We start from the raw sequence: 15,381 nt of genomic DNA, 5'->3' as shown, positions 1-15,381 counted from the left end.
CAGTGAAGGGGGAGACAGCCCTACAACAGCCCAACTTGAGGTGATGAGCGTTAGTGAGGAACTAACTGTTCAGCATTGTGACTGCATCAACGTCAGTGTCCTATCATTCTGCACAGTGTTAACCATCGAGGGAAACTAAATTAAAGGTATATGCAATCTCTGTGTTACTTCTGATGACTGCATGTGAATGTATAATTATCTCAAAATAAAGTATTTCCAAAAAGCCCAGAAAACAAAAAGCAAAAAGGCCTGAAATCACTCTGCCCTGCTATATAGTACCAGTTAAAGGTTAAATGAGATGAAGTGTGGAAAGGCATTTCTCAGACTGCCAAGTGCTCTATTAACACCAGGAGGTAATCACAATCCATTCCCTCTCCCCACCCCCCACCCCCGGCCCCCACCAGCCTTATCAACGTTACTTATTGTCAGACTATTCTCTTCCTTCTGGGCCTTCTGTATCCCTCCACTGTAGTCCTACCACATTTGTATGATCTGTCCATGCTTTTTAATAGGCTGAAGCTCCTTGAAAGCTAAAACCTTGTTATTTACCTCTACATGCCCACAATCTAGCACATAACAGAGCACACAGTAGGTGCTCAATAAATGGATGCTGGATCGAAATTAGCTCATGATTTCCTTGTTCAATACAAGGTGAACCAAAACTGGTGGCACTGAGGAGGGGAGGTGACTGGGAAGAACACCTTGGCAGCCGTGAGCCAACACCTTGAAAGTTTCATCAATTACCTCCTCCTTCCCCTGGATCCTGAGAACCCAAGTGAAGCAAAGGGCTGTCCAAGGGCGTGGCGGCAGAAGCAAATGATGAGTTCAGTTCATCGCCTCCTTTTTTATCCTGTTTCAAGCTCTGCAAATGAAGGAACTGACCATTTAGTTTGGGTCACTGGAATAAGATGGAAAGGTAGGCTCCAGTGTACTCTTCTGGAAAAAGATTTTAAAGGTTAGATGACAGACCTTTTCCTGACATGATTAGACTGAAGAATTGCCCAGGGCCAGAAGAATATACTAAATGATCTGTCAGGATCTCTCAGACCTCACACTCTCTGCCTAGGCAAAAAGGTGTGGCTGGTGGGGTGGGGAGGGGGTTCCCGTGCCCTGAAAACAACACTAGCTCCTTACTCCTCCTCCAAATGGTTTCAAGCATTAAAAAAAAGAAGAAGAAGAAGAACACAAGCGAGTGCTCTGTTGCTCCTAATGTTATCGGATAATTTTTCAAATTCTTACTCAATTACATATCACAGTCTTATCTTCAACCTCCACAGGCCAAATAGCCCTGCTTTCACATCATGCCCACTGAGCCTGCAGAACACAAGTACCCCTCCCAAGTAATTCCAGCTCTCATGAACATGAGATCGTTTTACATTAAGTTTTGTTAAGAGAGAGTGTGTCTGTTTGTGTCTCCTATGAGGAGCAAGACTTGAGGCAATGGAAGGTTAAAAACTTGGGAGGTTTGTTTCTGCCTGGATAATGATTAACCTTTTGCTGGTGAATTCAGAAGAGCTAGCATTTCTGGACTGGCAGTCCTCCCTGGCCCAAGTGGGAGAGAAAGCTCATGGGCACACATGCCCTGTCAGAAAGAACTAACTGGCATTGACCTATGTCAGACTGGCAGTGGGAGCACTATGGTCATTTTAAAGACTAGGTTTAAAGACTAGGTGTTTTAAAATTGTGTTGTCACTGGTCTTAAAATATCCAGATCAAGAACCTCTTTAATCAAAGCAGCAGATATCATCTACCCAAAATGCTTCAATGTTTGTTTAAAATTGCTGACAGCAAAGAGCTGAGATAACTTACATCACCACAAATCACTGAATAAATAAGAGAGATCAAGAGATACAGCACAACTGACTCCAAGGATGTCTAAAACACAAAGCTTATTAATGTCATTTGAAGACGGAATCTTACACTCATATGTGAAATCTAATTTTTTTAAATTATATAAATGAACTTACTGACAAAACAGCAACAGACTCACAGATTTTGGAAGTAAACTTATCATTACCAACAGAGAAACATGGAAGGAAGGGATAAATTAGGAATTTGGGATTAACCTATACATACAATAGATAATCAACAAGGACCTACTGTGTAGCACAGGGTACTCTATTCCGCATTCTGTAATAATCTGTATGAGAAAAGACTGAAAAAGAATGAATATGTATATGGATAACTGAATCACTCTGCTGTTCACAGGAAACTAACACAACTTTATAAATCAACTCTACTCCAATAAAATTTAAAAAAAAAGATGAAACCATAAACCAGAAGTAGGAGAAGTAAGTAGGAAGAACTACAATATCTGTTCTCTGGTTTCCAGCCTTCTCTCAGGACAACTATCAATGTGAAAACTCTGTATGTCAACTCATTCGAAGATAACCATTTTGGATCATATGTTCTAAAAATGACAAAGCAAGGAACCAGTCATCTATCTTTCTACTTTATAGCTGAGAATCCCAAAGGTGGAAGGACTCATTCAACACGACGTAGTCCTCCATGGCCCCACAGCCCTCCCTCCCTCCCTTGAATGATATTTTTTTAAACGCTATAATGATAAAAATATGAGCTGTCATCATTATTAATAGTACACATTTTAAAACAACAGACTGTTACTTAGCCTATTCATTAGGTGGAGAGAAAACAAACATAATCGTGGAAACACTTCCATTCTGTATCACAGCATACCTCAACACACTTCTCAAAGGAATCCCTTTACTGACAAGGGCCTACCATATGGAGAGGAATAGAAGATGCAAGAGGCCATCCCATATCCTGGCAGAGCCTGGAGTCACTTACCCCGAAGCTCAGATGTTTACACCAGCGCTACTCAGTTCCACATCCACACCACCTCCCCCTAGTTTGCCCCAGCCCAGATGTCAGGAATTTAAAACCTCTCACTTCCTTCTTTCTTTAATTTTAATTAGAGACAATCACCCAACTTCCTTTTTCTTTTAAATTCAAGCTTTGCACACAACATAAGTGACTATAATACCAAGAGTTACACAAGTTCCATCTCTGGCCCACCAACACTGATGAGGAAAACTATTATCAGGAGAGGCTTTTCTCAGTTTGTAAGTTTCTGAGCTTACTGGAATCCCTAGGTTTACTGTATCTATCCTGATTAAAGCATTTACTGTCCCCAGTAACCCAATCACAAGTCCACCTCTGGGACCATCGAAGCACTATCAAAGTGTTACTTGCTCAGTCGTGTCTGACTCTTTGTGGCCCCATGGACTGTATCCTGCCAGGATCCTCTGCCCATGGGATTCTCCAGGCAAGAATACTGGAGTGGGTTGCCATTTCCTTCTCCAGGGGATCTTCCCGACCCAGGGATCGAACCCGGGTCTCCTGCATTGCAGATGAATTCTTTGCCATCTGGGCCACCAGGGAAGCCCTTCAAGTCACTATCCCTCCTCTCAATTTCACACCTGGATGAGCCACCACAGGGGTCTACCCTGGGTTTATGCAGCAGCCACACAGACATGGCAAGCCCTGAGACTGGGGAGAGTGTCATTCAGAGAACACAACGGGTTTCATACTTATGTGTGCCTGCTTAATGGGGGCAAAACTGTCATCTTCAGTATCTTAAATAAGCAAAAATAATGAACCATGAAAGCTGGGGAGGACCTTAGAAATTTTCTAATTTTATTTTCTTAGATGAGAAATCAAAGAGGTGTATTCTAGGCAGAGACTTAGACCACAGCATTTAGAACTCCTTTTTTGCTTTAAGATACTAGGAAATGAGAACAATCAACTAAATGTCTACAGCATTTCACAGTTTCAAAGGCATTTCAAATGAATTCTTTCATTGGAGCCACACAACAATGCTTAGGCGGCTTGGTTCCCCACTCCGCCTTTATCCCTGACTACCTATGTGCTTTGGAGTAAGTTATTTAACCTCCCCGTGTCTCATCTGTCAATTGGGGATAATAATAGTAGCTACCTCATAGGGCTGCTGGGAGATTCATGAGTTAAGACTGTACCTAAAGCATTTAAAGGGCTTACCCGGGGGCTCGGTGGTGAAGAATCCACCTGCCAATGGAGGCGACGAGGATTTGATCCCTGGGTTGGGAAGATCCCCTGGAGAAGGAAATGGCAACCCACTCTAGTATTCTTGCCTGGAGAATCCCATGGGCAGAGCAGCATGGCGGGTTACAGTCCATGGGGTCGCAAAAGAGTTGGACAGGAGTTAGCAACTAAACAACAAAAGCAGTTAAAACACAATGGAGACAGAAGAACTCACTCTGTGCCAGTCACCTTCAACAACATCCTCAATCATCAGCCAGGGCCGAGAACTGTTATCCTGATTTTACAGATGAGGAAACTAGGAATTTTGAGACCTGAAGTGAGTGACCAGAAGCACAGCAGCAAATGGCAAAGCCAATCGAGAGCCAAGGCTTTCTCACTCCAAATCCAGCACTGTTTCCCAGGGAACCACGCAGTCCTGTAGTTCAATTTGTCATGGACCCACAAAAATACTGCTCCAAAATAGGTACCTCAGTCAAGATGCTTCCCCAAAGAGCAGCTTACTCTGACAAAAACTAGTTCAACTATCCTCAACCCCCGCCCCAAATAAACAAATAAACACAAGAAAAACACTAGTGGGGAAAGGAGAGAAACTGTTGTCCACGCCTCAGAAACAGGATGCATTTCTCAGAGCTCTTGGCACATCCCTGGCTCGAGGCAGCTCACGCTCCTGCCCCCTTTGTTTTCGGGGCTGTCTTCCTGTGGAGCCCACAGCTGATGAGGTCACCTTCCCTAGGGAGAGCACTCAGACCCTATCCATCACACTTGATTCGAAAGGCAGGGTCTGGGCTCAGGCAGCAAAGACAAGGTCCCAACTTTGACAGTGCCTTCTGGGTCACCTGCCTGCTGATTAGTACATTTTTAGAAGAAAGGTCAAAAAAAAAAAAAAAAAAAGGCTTTGCCTTCTCCCTAACAGATGGCATCCTAAAATACCCACAGAAATGGAGAAGGCGCACGTCCCAGCTGCTTCTCCTTCCTCACGAATATACATTTCAAGTTCACAACCCTTCATTCACAACGTATAAATAAAGTCAAGGGTACTTAATACCAAATGACTTGAAAAACCAGAGGGGAGAGTTTTTCTGTTTGTCCCTTTGGACCTTTCTTCCCCTTTTACTGTTGATCATGCCGCTGCTTCCAATGAGGCAGCAGCTCTCCAAACCCATGCATCAGAGAAGAATCCCAGCAGGTCCCCTTCAGGTCAAGTCTGTTTGAACTCCTGGTCAAAACACACCTAAACTTTCTCAAATTTAGACTTGGAATATCGGTTTTGAATGATGAATAAGTCCTGGAAAAATGTAGAATGTGTTTTGCTTCGATTATAGAAAATCTTACTTTTGTTTTCAACTCTTTGGAATTTCAGAGTTAATAATATTTTCCTAGATTTTCAAGGAAAGAGACATGATTAAAGAGCTCAAGTATAGCTCTAGGGCCATGATTCTAAAGGGAGAGAGCAGGAAGTAAATAAGGAAAACTCACCCTCATTGGGGAGCCTCCATAGCGCAATATAGTTTGTACCTGTCCCTGTCTAATGATATTATTCACAATGCTTGAGCTACTTTGAATTTCAAATAACGTTAACACAGGAGAAGGCTTGTTACTGGAGTAGGGAGAGAAAGGCAGAAGCAAGGCATCCTGGCATTGCCACATCCAACCTCAACTCAGAAAAGGGTCACGTTCAATTTATAAGCATTTATTCATTTCCATGCATAGAAACATGGAAACAAATAAAAGACAATTCTGTCCACCAGGTACTCAGCTAGTTGTAAATAATGAGGTGTAAATGAAGGGATTACAATGTAATCTGATGAGTGCAATATAAAAAGAAGCACAAAGAAACTGCTGAGGAGATGCTGAGGGTGGGTTGATCAGCCCTCTGCAGAAACACTAAGGAATCCTGCTTGGAATCCTGCCCAGGGTTACTATGCAGAGAGTAGGGATAAGCAGGGAAGACTTCTTGGAGGTGGGGACATCTGAGCTGGGTTTTAAAGGATAAGTTTTCCAGGTTCAAGGAAAAGGACCCATTACAAAAGAAGACACAGCATGGATAAAGCATGAAGCATGAAATAACATAATGCAGTAAGGAAATGAGAGGCAGTTTAGCCTTCTAGTAGTATAAAACATGAACAAGGTAAGTGGGCAGTGATGGATGTAAACAGTCTTTCATGCTATGACCTCAGCAGAACAATTAGCTTGCTTTTTTAAAAAAATCACTTTGGTGGTATTATGCAAGATTTATTGTTAAGATCAAGTTAAGAAACTATTTTTTTAAAATATTACCTGTAGTAGTCCAGGTCATTCATTTATGCATTCATCATCACAGCCAGTATATATATACTAAGAGCCACCATTTAGGCTACAACCCTGTTCCATCTGAAGGGACTCTCCTTCCCCCACATAAGACTTACTTATTTAGAACTTAATATTTGCCATACACAGAGCTAGGACTTTTACACACATTCAGAATAAATCAGCAAGGTAGATCTTATTATCTCTATGTCACAGAAGAGGAGGCTTGAAAGAGAAGTTAAGTGAACAAGGATATAGGGGAAGGTGGTGATGTTGACATGATTCCTGCTAAGGGCTACTTTCAAAGCCTATGCTCTTTGCATTGTACTCCCAAACCTCAAAACATTCCCACCAGAAGCCTAGGAAAGGGGAGAAGACTGAAAGACAAATACTGAAAACTTTAGGCAGTATAAACTATACTGCTATGTGAGTGAGTGAATTAAGAGACAGGGGTCATTTCTCAGCAGTGTGACCAAAGAAGGCACCCCAGAAAAGCCGGGCTTTATTAGAAGGGTGAGGTTTCAGTAGGTGGAGATGTAGGGCTGGGCAGGGATAAAGAAGTATTCTGAGAACAGCACTCAGAACTTGACTTGGGAGGACTTCACTGGTGGTCCAGTGGCTAAGACTCCTTACTTCCAACACAAGGGGCCCAGGGTCCAGCCCTGGTCAGAAGACATGATCCAGCATGCTGCAGTAAGGCTGAATATCCCATGTACTGCAAGCAAGACCCAGTGCAGTCAAATAGATAAATTAAATAAATAAATATTTTTTAAAAAGAAGAGGAAAAACTTGACTGGTGATGGCCAAGGTTCTAATTCCTGTTCCGTCATTCACCAGCTACAAACCCTGGGTGAATCACTCAATCTTCTATACCTCATTTTCTTCATCAGCAAAAGAGGATAATAACAATATATTCCTCCTACAGTTGGTGTACATTCCAGTATTGTTGCCTGAGAAATCCCAAGGACAAGAAGATCCTAGCAGGCTACAATCTATGGGGTTGCAAGAGTCGGACATGACTTAGCAACTAAACCACTAAACCACCACAGTTGGTATAAGAATTAAGTACATTAAGCCCCAAACAAACAGCAAAATATCAGTTAATAGTATATGCATCTGAAGAATGGCAAATAGTCCAGACAGGCCTCTAATTCATTTTAAATAAAATGAAAAAGTGTGGTTGAAATGACAGGTTGCAGCCGTATTGAAGACCAAGTAACGTTCACCTTGGAAAGTTAGTCTCTATTCAACAGACAATAGGGAATCAGTCATTAGGGGAAAGAAACCATATTCAGACAATTCTGAGCAGATCTCCCCAGGGGGCTCCCGGGCCCTCCCCTTGGCATCTGGCTCATCTGTGACCCCTTCAGAAGAGGCCCGGGGCCCAGGGAACTAGTTAAGCAAGGACTATAGGAAAAGAGATACTGTCACGCTTCAACTTGCAACATATCCAAGATTTTTTTTTTCTTTCTTCCCTTATCCTGTATCCTCCCTCCTAAACACACAGTAATGGCTGCGACATAATTATTAACCCAACTTCCCTGTGAGACTGTTTTTATTTACTAAGGTTAAATAAAATTTCCAGGCACCAATCTAGGTGGCTTCAATCATCGTTTATTCATTACCTTTTAAAACTTGGTAATATTGGTAAAAATTACTTATTAATTTTTAACCTAATATCATTTCTATAATATGGTATTATACTATTCATTTATTAACACACTATGATGAAGAAATTTTGTGACGGTTTCTTTCATTTATCTTGATTGTGATAGTTTCATAGGGAAATAACATGTCAAAGTTTATCAAATGTATACCTTAAACATGTGCGTTTTATTATATGTCAATTAAACCTCAATAAAGTTGTTAAAAATATAATGAAAATTTAGTCATTTATGTAGTTATTAAAAGGTATAAGATTTTTATTAATATACAATGCTTATATTATGAACATAAATATATATTCATAATATGGAACTATGAATATGTATTTTTTAATGTTAACTCTAAAAATTTAATCGAGACAACTGATTAGTATGTAGAAATGTATATGCAGCCTGTAAAACTTCAGTGTAGACAAGATTTTTCAAAAATAAGAATATATCTATGTTCATAGCAGCATTATTTACCAAAAGGTAGAAGCAATCCAAGTGTCCATGAATGGATGATTGGATTTAAAAATGTATATTATACATATAATTTTAAAATGTGAATTATATATATAAAATGGAAGGAAATTCTGACACATGGATGAACATGTGTCTACAACATGGATGAACCTTTAATACATTATGCTAAGTGAAATAAGCCAGTCATAAAAGGATAAATACTGTATATTCTACTTACAGAGGTACCTAGAGTCACCAAACGGGGTGGGGGGATATTGTTTAATGGGTCCAGAGTTTCAACTCTGCATTGAAGAGTTCTGTGGATAGATAGATGGTGGTGATGGTTACACAACAATGTGAACGCAATTAATGCCACTGAACTGTATACCTAAGAATGATTAAGATGGTAAATTTTATGATATGTGTATTTCACCACAATTAGAGAGAGAGAGAAAAACGAGAGTTCCTATACATTATTGTAAAATCAGTAAAGGTGTTATTTTGTAATTTTCAGGAACATATTAAGTGCTTTCATTATTTATTTTTAAATCAAACAACTTTGAGGTAACTTTCCCAGATTCCCCAAAAGGCCAGTTCTGTAGCTCACACCAGTTAAAACTATTCACTTGAATTTTATTGCCAGTAGAAATAGAAATATCAACTTCTTTTTCCACACAACATGACATTATATTTTCCTAACAAAGACCTCAGAGGTCTCAGGCCTAAGGTAATCATGACTCTCGTGAAGAAAACCTCTCTTCTGGAAGGAGTCCTCTACAGGTGCCGTGGGCAGCCCGCGTTTATCTCCAGTGAGCAGTGGGCGTTTATGAGCCAGGGGCTGGGCACCTGCTGATTTTAAAAGGGTGTGGACCCTACATTGCAGGGTCAAGTCAGACTCTGTAAATTTCATAACAGAGCAATGATCAGGGCTTGTGCAGGCTTTCAACCTGTGTGGTACATAACTACCAGATGGGGTTCTCCAAAGGAAACTTCTGTTCCCATTCCTCCAGAGAATGCCTGAAACTGGAAAAGTTAAGGACTCCTTACGAACCCCATTTCTAACCACTGCTTCTCTGCACAGCACACAGCAGGCCCAGCTCCTTGCCCACCACCTTCCTCCAGGGCCTTTTAACTTGGAGATACAGAGTATAGGACTAGACTTTTTCCAAGGGCTTCGTTTTCTTCCAGGAGCTCACCTTACCACACAGTCCTATCTTCCCTGAGCAGGCGAAGAGGTGCCTTCCATCATCTCGCAGGAAGATGATGGCATCTGCTTGGGGATTCCAATGAGATGTTTTACTGCAGCTTTTCACAAACTGATTATATTTAAAGCTCCCTTGAGAGATGGGGGCTGGGAGGAAAGAAGCTTCTGAGAAGACCTTTGTTGGCAGGAGTGAAGAACCGCTCACACCTCCCCAGAGAAAAAGCTTGTTTAAATACCAGCAATCCAGATTCCCAAGTGTGTGTGCACACACAATATGTCTAGAGTTTTAAATTTCATCTGCTCTGAAAGGGTCCTGAAAGGGTTAAACTGTTCCAGGCAAAGGCCTGAGGCTTTTCTATCAAAATGCTCCAGATGGAAATTACAAAATTTCACTTCTCAGCTCTGTGGGGCACACACACTGTTCTTCTAAGACATTAGAAAAAAAAAGAAAAAGACAAGACCCCTAATGTTCTCAAGAAAGAGAATTTGACGGCTCAGCACACAGTGCCACTCTGTTTCAGATGATTCCTCCTGGAATATTTGCATTAACTGTCCATCTCAAGCTTTCTGGGGGATGGAAAAACTCAAGGTATGGAGAGTGTATAGGAAAGGAGCCTTGAACAAGGTCAGGACAACAGCTGGGAGGGTCTGCCATGAGGTGAACTCATCCAAATACCAGCCAGATTACCACCTCTTGTGAAGGTTATGCCCCACACCTTACCACTTTTTGCTGCTCCAATCCCCAAAGAAGCTGACAGAGCAGAGGCCAGAAGGCCTCGGGTTACAACCATGAATCTGTCAAGAATTTCCAGAGTTAATGTATATGAAGAGCTTTGTAAATTGAGCCATGTACAAGTACTAAGAATATTACTGCTTTCGAGTTAGAGATTGAAAGGCATGAACTTTCAAAGGAATCTGAACACCCACAAAGCAGAAACAATGATGGTTTTTAAGAAGGCAGCTCCAAGGCAGGCTGACTAAGGAGGCACGCCCCTCATAAAACCACACTGGGGTATGGTTGGGGCTGTAGTCTCAGAAGTCCTTCAGGGCACATGCAAGCAGGTGGTTTAAAGGGAGCCAAAACCACAGACAGGCAGGGTTCCCCAAAGTCCATTAAGGGTCCTCTAGATTTAAACCATTCTGACTGAAAAGCAAGACTCAGGACTCTGGTCAGAGATACACAGAACAACAGTGACCAACAGTTAGATAGTTTACCTGTTCACTTTTCAGAATGAGAAACAGTTCTCATTAAGAGACCGAACCAAGATATTTTTCATTACTACTGGAGGAACTTAAACCAGAACCCAGGTTTTATTCCTAGACTCCTTTCTTATCATTACAACTGGCACTTTGGGAGTGAAAAGGCAATGTGGACTGAATGTTCATCCCAATTAAGCAGACCTTACTGTTTCTGGTGGCTCAGACGGTAAAAAATCTGCCTGTAATGTAGGAGACCCAGGTTCAATTCCTGGGTCCGGAAGATCCCCTGGAGAAGAGAACGGCAACCCACTCCAGTATTTTTGCCTGGAAAATCCCACGGACAGAGGAGCCTGGTGGGCTATAGTCCATGCGGTCACAAAGAGTTGGCTGTGACTGAGCAACTAACACTTTCACTTGACTATTACTGAGCATTTACAACTGCCAGATACTGTGTTCAATGATTTTGATACACTATGTCACTGAATGCTCACAACCACCTAGGAAACATGTATTATGCTGCCTGTTTTTCAAGTCAGTATCCTGAGGCTTGGACAAGTCTGGTAACTTGCCCAAGGAGTGAGGCAAGCGAGTGACAGCACTGAGATTTAAACCTGGATCCCTTTGACTCAAAAACTTGCGCTCTTAACCATCAGACCAAAAAACTAATTTTCTTTTTTATCCTGGCATCTGTAAGAGAAGTAAGACTGGCAGCACGATGAGTCCCACACAACCCATAAAAAGCTGAAACATCATAAATCTGACCAAGGGCTTCCAGTTAGCAGGGGAGCAGAGCCAACCCAAAACCCAGGTCCTCTGTCTCCAAGTTCTATGGAGAACACAGATCTCCAAGATCTTCCATGGGGAGCACGGACTCTAGTGTGAAAGCTTCAAGAGGGAGAGGACTTCGTCTTGTTCACAGCCTCGTTACCAGCACCCAGAACCCATTCAAGGCACTCAATAACTAGCTGATGAATAAAGAAGTGGAGTCCCGCTGCTGTGGTTTGGCTATGTGACCTTGGAAGGACTTCTTTATCCTCTCTAAGCCTCAGTTTCTTCATGCAGTGAATAGAGAATGAAGTAAGATTCACCTCCAGGTTTTAAGTGAAGATCAAATGAGACAATTCTTATAAAGCACTTGGGACAGATTGGAACACAATAACCACACAAAATATAATCTATTATTATCATTATTTCTACTATTATCCATTGATACATTTTGCTTTTTAATTGACCCTACTCTGATATGAACAATGATACATTGACCCTACTCTGGTCAAATGACGTTTCATAGTAAATATGAATAGAATAGAACAGGTAATTGGGAGTCGATAACCTGCTTCTAGTTTCAGATCTACTACCACCCAGCTGTGTGACCTTGGACAGGCCTCTTAATTTCTCTACACTTGCCTCAGCTATAAATGAGGGACTAAACCATTCAAATCAGTCTCATAAGCATTCATCGGGCACATTCTCTGAGTAAAACATCATGCTCAGCCACCTATAAAATTCTATGATGCTGAATAGTGTCAATGAAAAAATATCAGTACAAAGCAAAGCAGTCTCCTGCCTGTGGCAAGGCTGAAGAGAAACCCCAAATAGTCAACTGCATTACATCATCTCAAAGAGCAATGTTTGTAAATATACGAAGTGTTTAATTTTGAGACACTTGTGAAAAATCCTTCACCAATAGAGAATCAGCAGATGCAATTCAACACCTATCGGTCCTGAACCTTCCAAAAAATAAACGTGTGAAATCACTTTGCACCTGAGTCAAATGGCATGCTTCTGGAGAGAAATCTGGGAAAGTCAAAGTTATTAACACTCCTCCCTATGGCAACAGTTAAGAATAGAAGGTATTAAAAAAAAAAAAAAAGGATGACATATCTGGTTAAAACTGCAGGGGGGATTCCAACAGCAAACTGCAGTACATCTGTACAGGACACTGAGGCCAGTAGCCTATTGTTTACAGAAATAAGCTGGGATTATGAACAGTGACAAGAGGCCAAGACCTCAATTATACCTCACAGCCACACCTCTCCCAGTCCCAGCTCAACTGAAGCTATCCATCAGTCAGCTCCCCCAGTTCTTTGCAGCCCAGTGGATAGAAAGTCCCTCAGGGTACTCCAGCATGGACCAAGCTGATGACATTAAAGAGATCCCATAGGCGCAACGTGGACCTCAAACTACCGTCCAACCTTCCAAGAGATAAAGCAGCTGCCCATTTCAAACTCTTGCCCTACTCACACCCCCAGCAATCCTAAGAGGGGAGGCATGGCCTTTTCCAAGTCCTCTAGGATAGGAAAAGGTCTCCTTGCATTAGCGCAGGGAAAGAAGGAGGGGCCCCTCCCTCTGCACTCCGAAACAAAGGAAAACCCAGAGCTCCAACCATGTGGTGTAACATTCAAGGCCACCCACCTCTCCCACTCCCCAGCTGAGGTCTCAATGGGCTAGAGCCACATGGCTCTTTCTAGTGACTGGCCAGGAAGGGACAGTGCCTTATACAACCACAAGCCGGGGTTCTATAACGGGGAGGAACCCCTTCTATGGGTACTGCTGGTTAAAAAAGGCTATCTGGGAAGGGGTTTTGATTCATGCGCCAAGTCAGGCAGTGGAAAAGATGTGCCGACAGGTCACTTGTTTTCTCTGGGTCCACATTCTGCTTTACCCCTCATAATTTTGCAGAGAGGTATGAGGGCCTTTCAACACGCATATTCTGGAGCGGAAGACAACAGCACAGAAGGGTTAAACAATTATGTCTTCCCATTCTCCGGAATCAGCACCACCCAGCAACATCCCAACTCCACTCAGGTTTAGGTGAAGGTGGAGACTGGGTGTGAGTGACCTTATTCTTTCTGTTCTCGGATCTCAGACAGAATGCAGACAAGCAGAGACCGGACAGGTACAAGGTGCACCCAAGGTGGCTACAGACTTTCTGTGCCTGATGGCATAGCAAATACCATGTTTGGATATAGTGCATCAGAAAAAAAACAAAAAACAAAAAAAAACCCACCCTCTCCCAGGGCTCTCCAAATGGTACACCTTCTCAAGATTGCCTTTCTCTGCCTGGACGCCTCTTCAACCTCTGAAATAAATTCCCAAACACCTGTCAGATTTCAGCTGTCCTTCAAGGAAACCTGACCCAGGCACCCAGAGGCAAATTGCCGCCTTTTCTCTCCAAGAACCTCCTGCCCCTCCCCCTATTCTATTTAGCCTGGGGAAAAAGACTACCAAAATAATGACCAGCCCTACAGACAGCTGTAAAGTCCACTCCGAAAATGCCTTTCCAGAGCCTGTGGCCCCTGCCACGGACAATCCCTCGGAGGCGCAGACCCACCTACGAAACCACTTCTAGGGTCAGCCTGCCCCCACCTGCTCCACCCAAAGAAATGAACACCCTGCAAATCAGGGAAATGTATGTCTCCATGGTCTACAGAGAAGATGCATTATGCTATTTTTCAAAGCCCTTACCTTTGACCTGAGTATCGTACTCTGCTATGATCTCCTTATCCTTTTTGAATTTGGCTGGAGACGTCATGTTTTCCTTCTTTCTTCCAAATTCGAATTGTGAATTGATAGATCCACGGGAAAAATCCAACCGCCGAAATCAATACCTCCAAGACCGTTTCTCCAGAGGGCAGAAGGGGCCCCCCGCGGTGGTCTCCAGCGCTCCGGGGAGCGCGGGCTGCGGGCTGGGCAGGCGGCTACGGCGGGCACATGCAGGCGGTGGGCGCTGGGGCCGGGCGCGGCGGCGGCTGGTTCCCGTGCTAGAGCCCGAGCCGCAGCCTCAGCATTAGCCGGGAGAACTGCAGCGCCCGAAGGCTGGCCTGGGGTCTGACATCAACGACACAGGCTGGGAGTGGAAGTCCTTCCGCACAACATGGTGTGAGGGTGCGGCGGTGTGGACTCGCCCAGCTGGGTCCCCGGGAGAGAGTGGGTGCGTATCGGGGTGCCGGGGGAGGGCTGGGCGTGTTTCGCGGGTTTTTGTTGCACAGGCTCGAAGATGCTGCAAATCAAATCCCAAACGGGAGTCGCAGCAGCGCAGACTGGATCGGAAGTCGTTTGCTCCGGTTCACTTGCCTGTAAATGCAGGGAAAAGGGGAGGGGGCTATCAGCCCCAGTGCAGATCCTAATCGCTGCGGGGGTGGGGTAAGGGACGCCGCTCCCAGTCTGGCCTGGGCCCATTCATCTCAGCCAAACGCTGCCCGGCCCGCAGAGCCCTGCGCAGCGAGGTGGGGAGGAAGGAAGCTCCCTCCGGATTTTGTTTTAAGGCTAAAAGAAAACACTTTGGAGCAGCGGCCTTCGTGGGCCTGGGGTGGGGACTGCGGCGGGAACGCGGGATTCCGGGCGGGGACTGCGACACCTCGGTGGCCTCCCGAGCCTTGCCAACGTTGGGCAGCGGCAGCCGGAGGGAACCCTCTCGGCCCTGCCTCCGACGCGGCCCCCGACCCCGGGCGGGGGCAACTGCCTGGACTTCAAAGGGGATCAAAGCCGGGAAGGGACAAGTCACCCGGGCACAACTTTTCTTTCCCTCCGCCCCTCCTG

General features: G+C 43.8%; 1 protein-coding gene across 5 annotated transcripts in view; it reads right to left on the bottom strand.

The window, feature by feature from the left end:
* The window catches only part of SRGAP2 (SLIT-ROBO Rho GTPase activating protein 2), a 249,214-nt gene that overhangs the window by 232,353 nt on the left and 1,480 nt on the right, over positions 1-15,381 (bottom strand). For all 5 annotated transcript variants that reach the window (XM_061159935.1, XM_061159937.1, XM_061159936.1 and 2 more), the window contains exon 2: positions 14,308-14,916. In XM_061159935.1, coding sequence (XP_061015918.1) covers positions 14,308-14,374 — 67 coding nt within the window. In that variant the 5' untranslated portion in view covers positions 14,375-14,916. The remainder of the gene's footprint in view (positions 1-14,307; positions 14,917-15,381) is intronic.

The sequence above is a fragment of the Dama dama genome, chromosome 14, assembly GCF_033118175.1.
Source record: "Dama dama isolate Ldn47 chromosome 14, ASM3311817v1, whole genome shotgun sequence".
Classification (NCBI taxonomy): domain Eukaryota; kingdom Metazoa; phylum Chordata; class Mammalia; order Artiodactyla; family Cervidae; genus Dama; species Dama dama.
The sequence above is the reverse complement of the archived record's forward strand: the minus strand, read 5'-3'. Positions and strand labels throughout refer to the sequence as shown.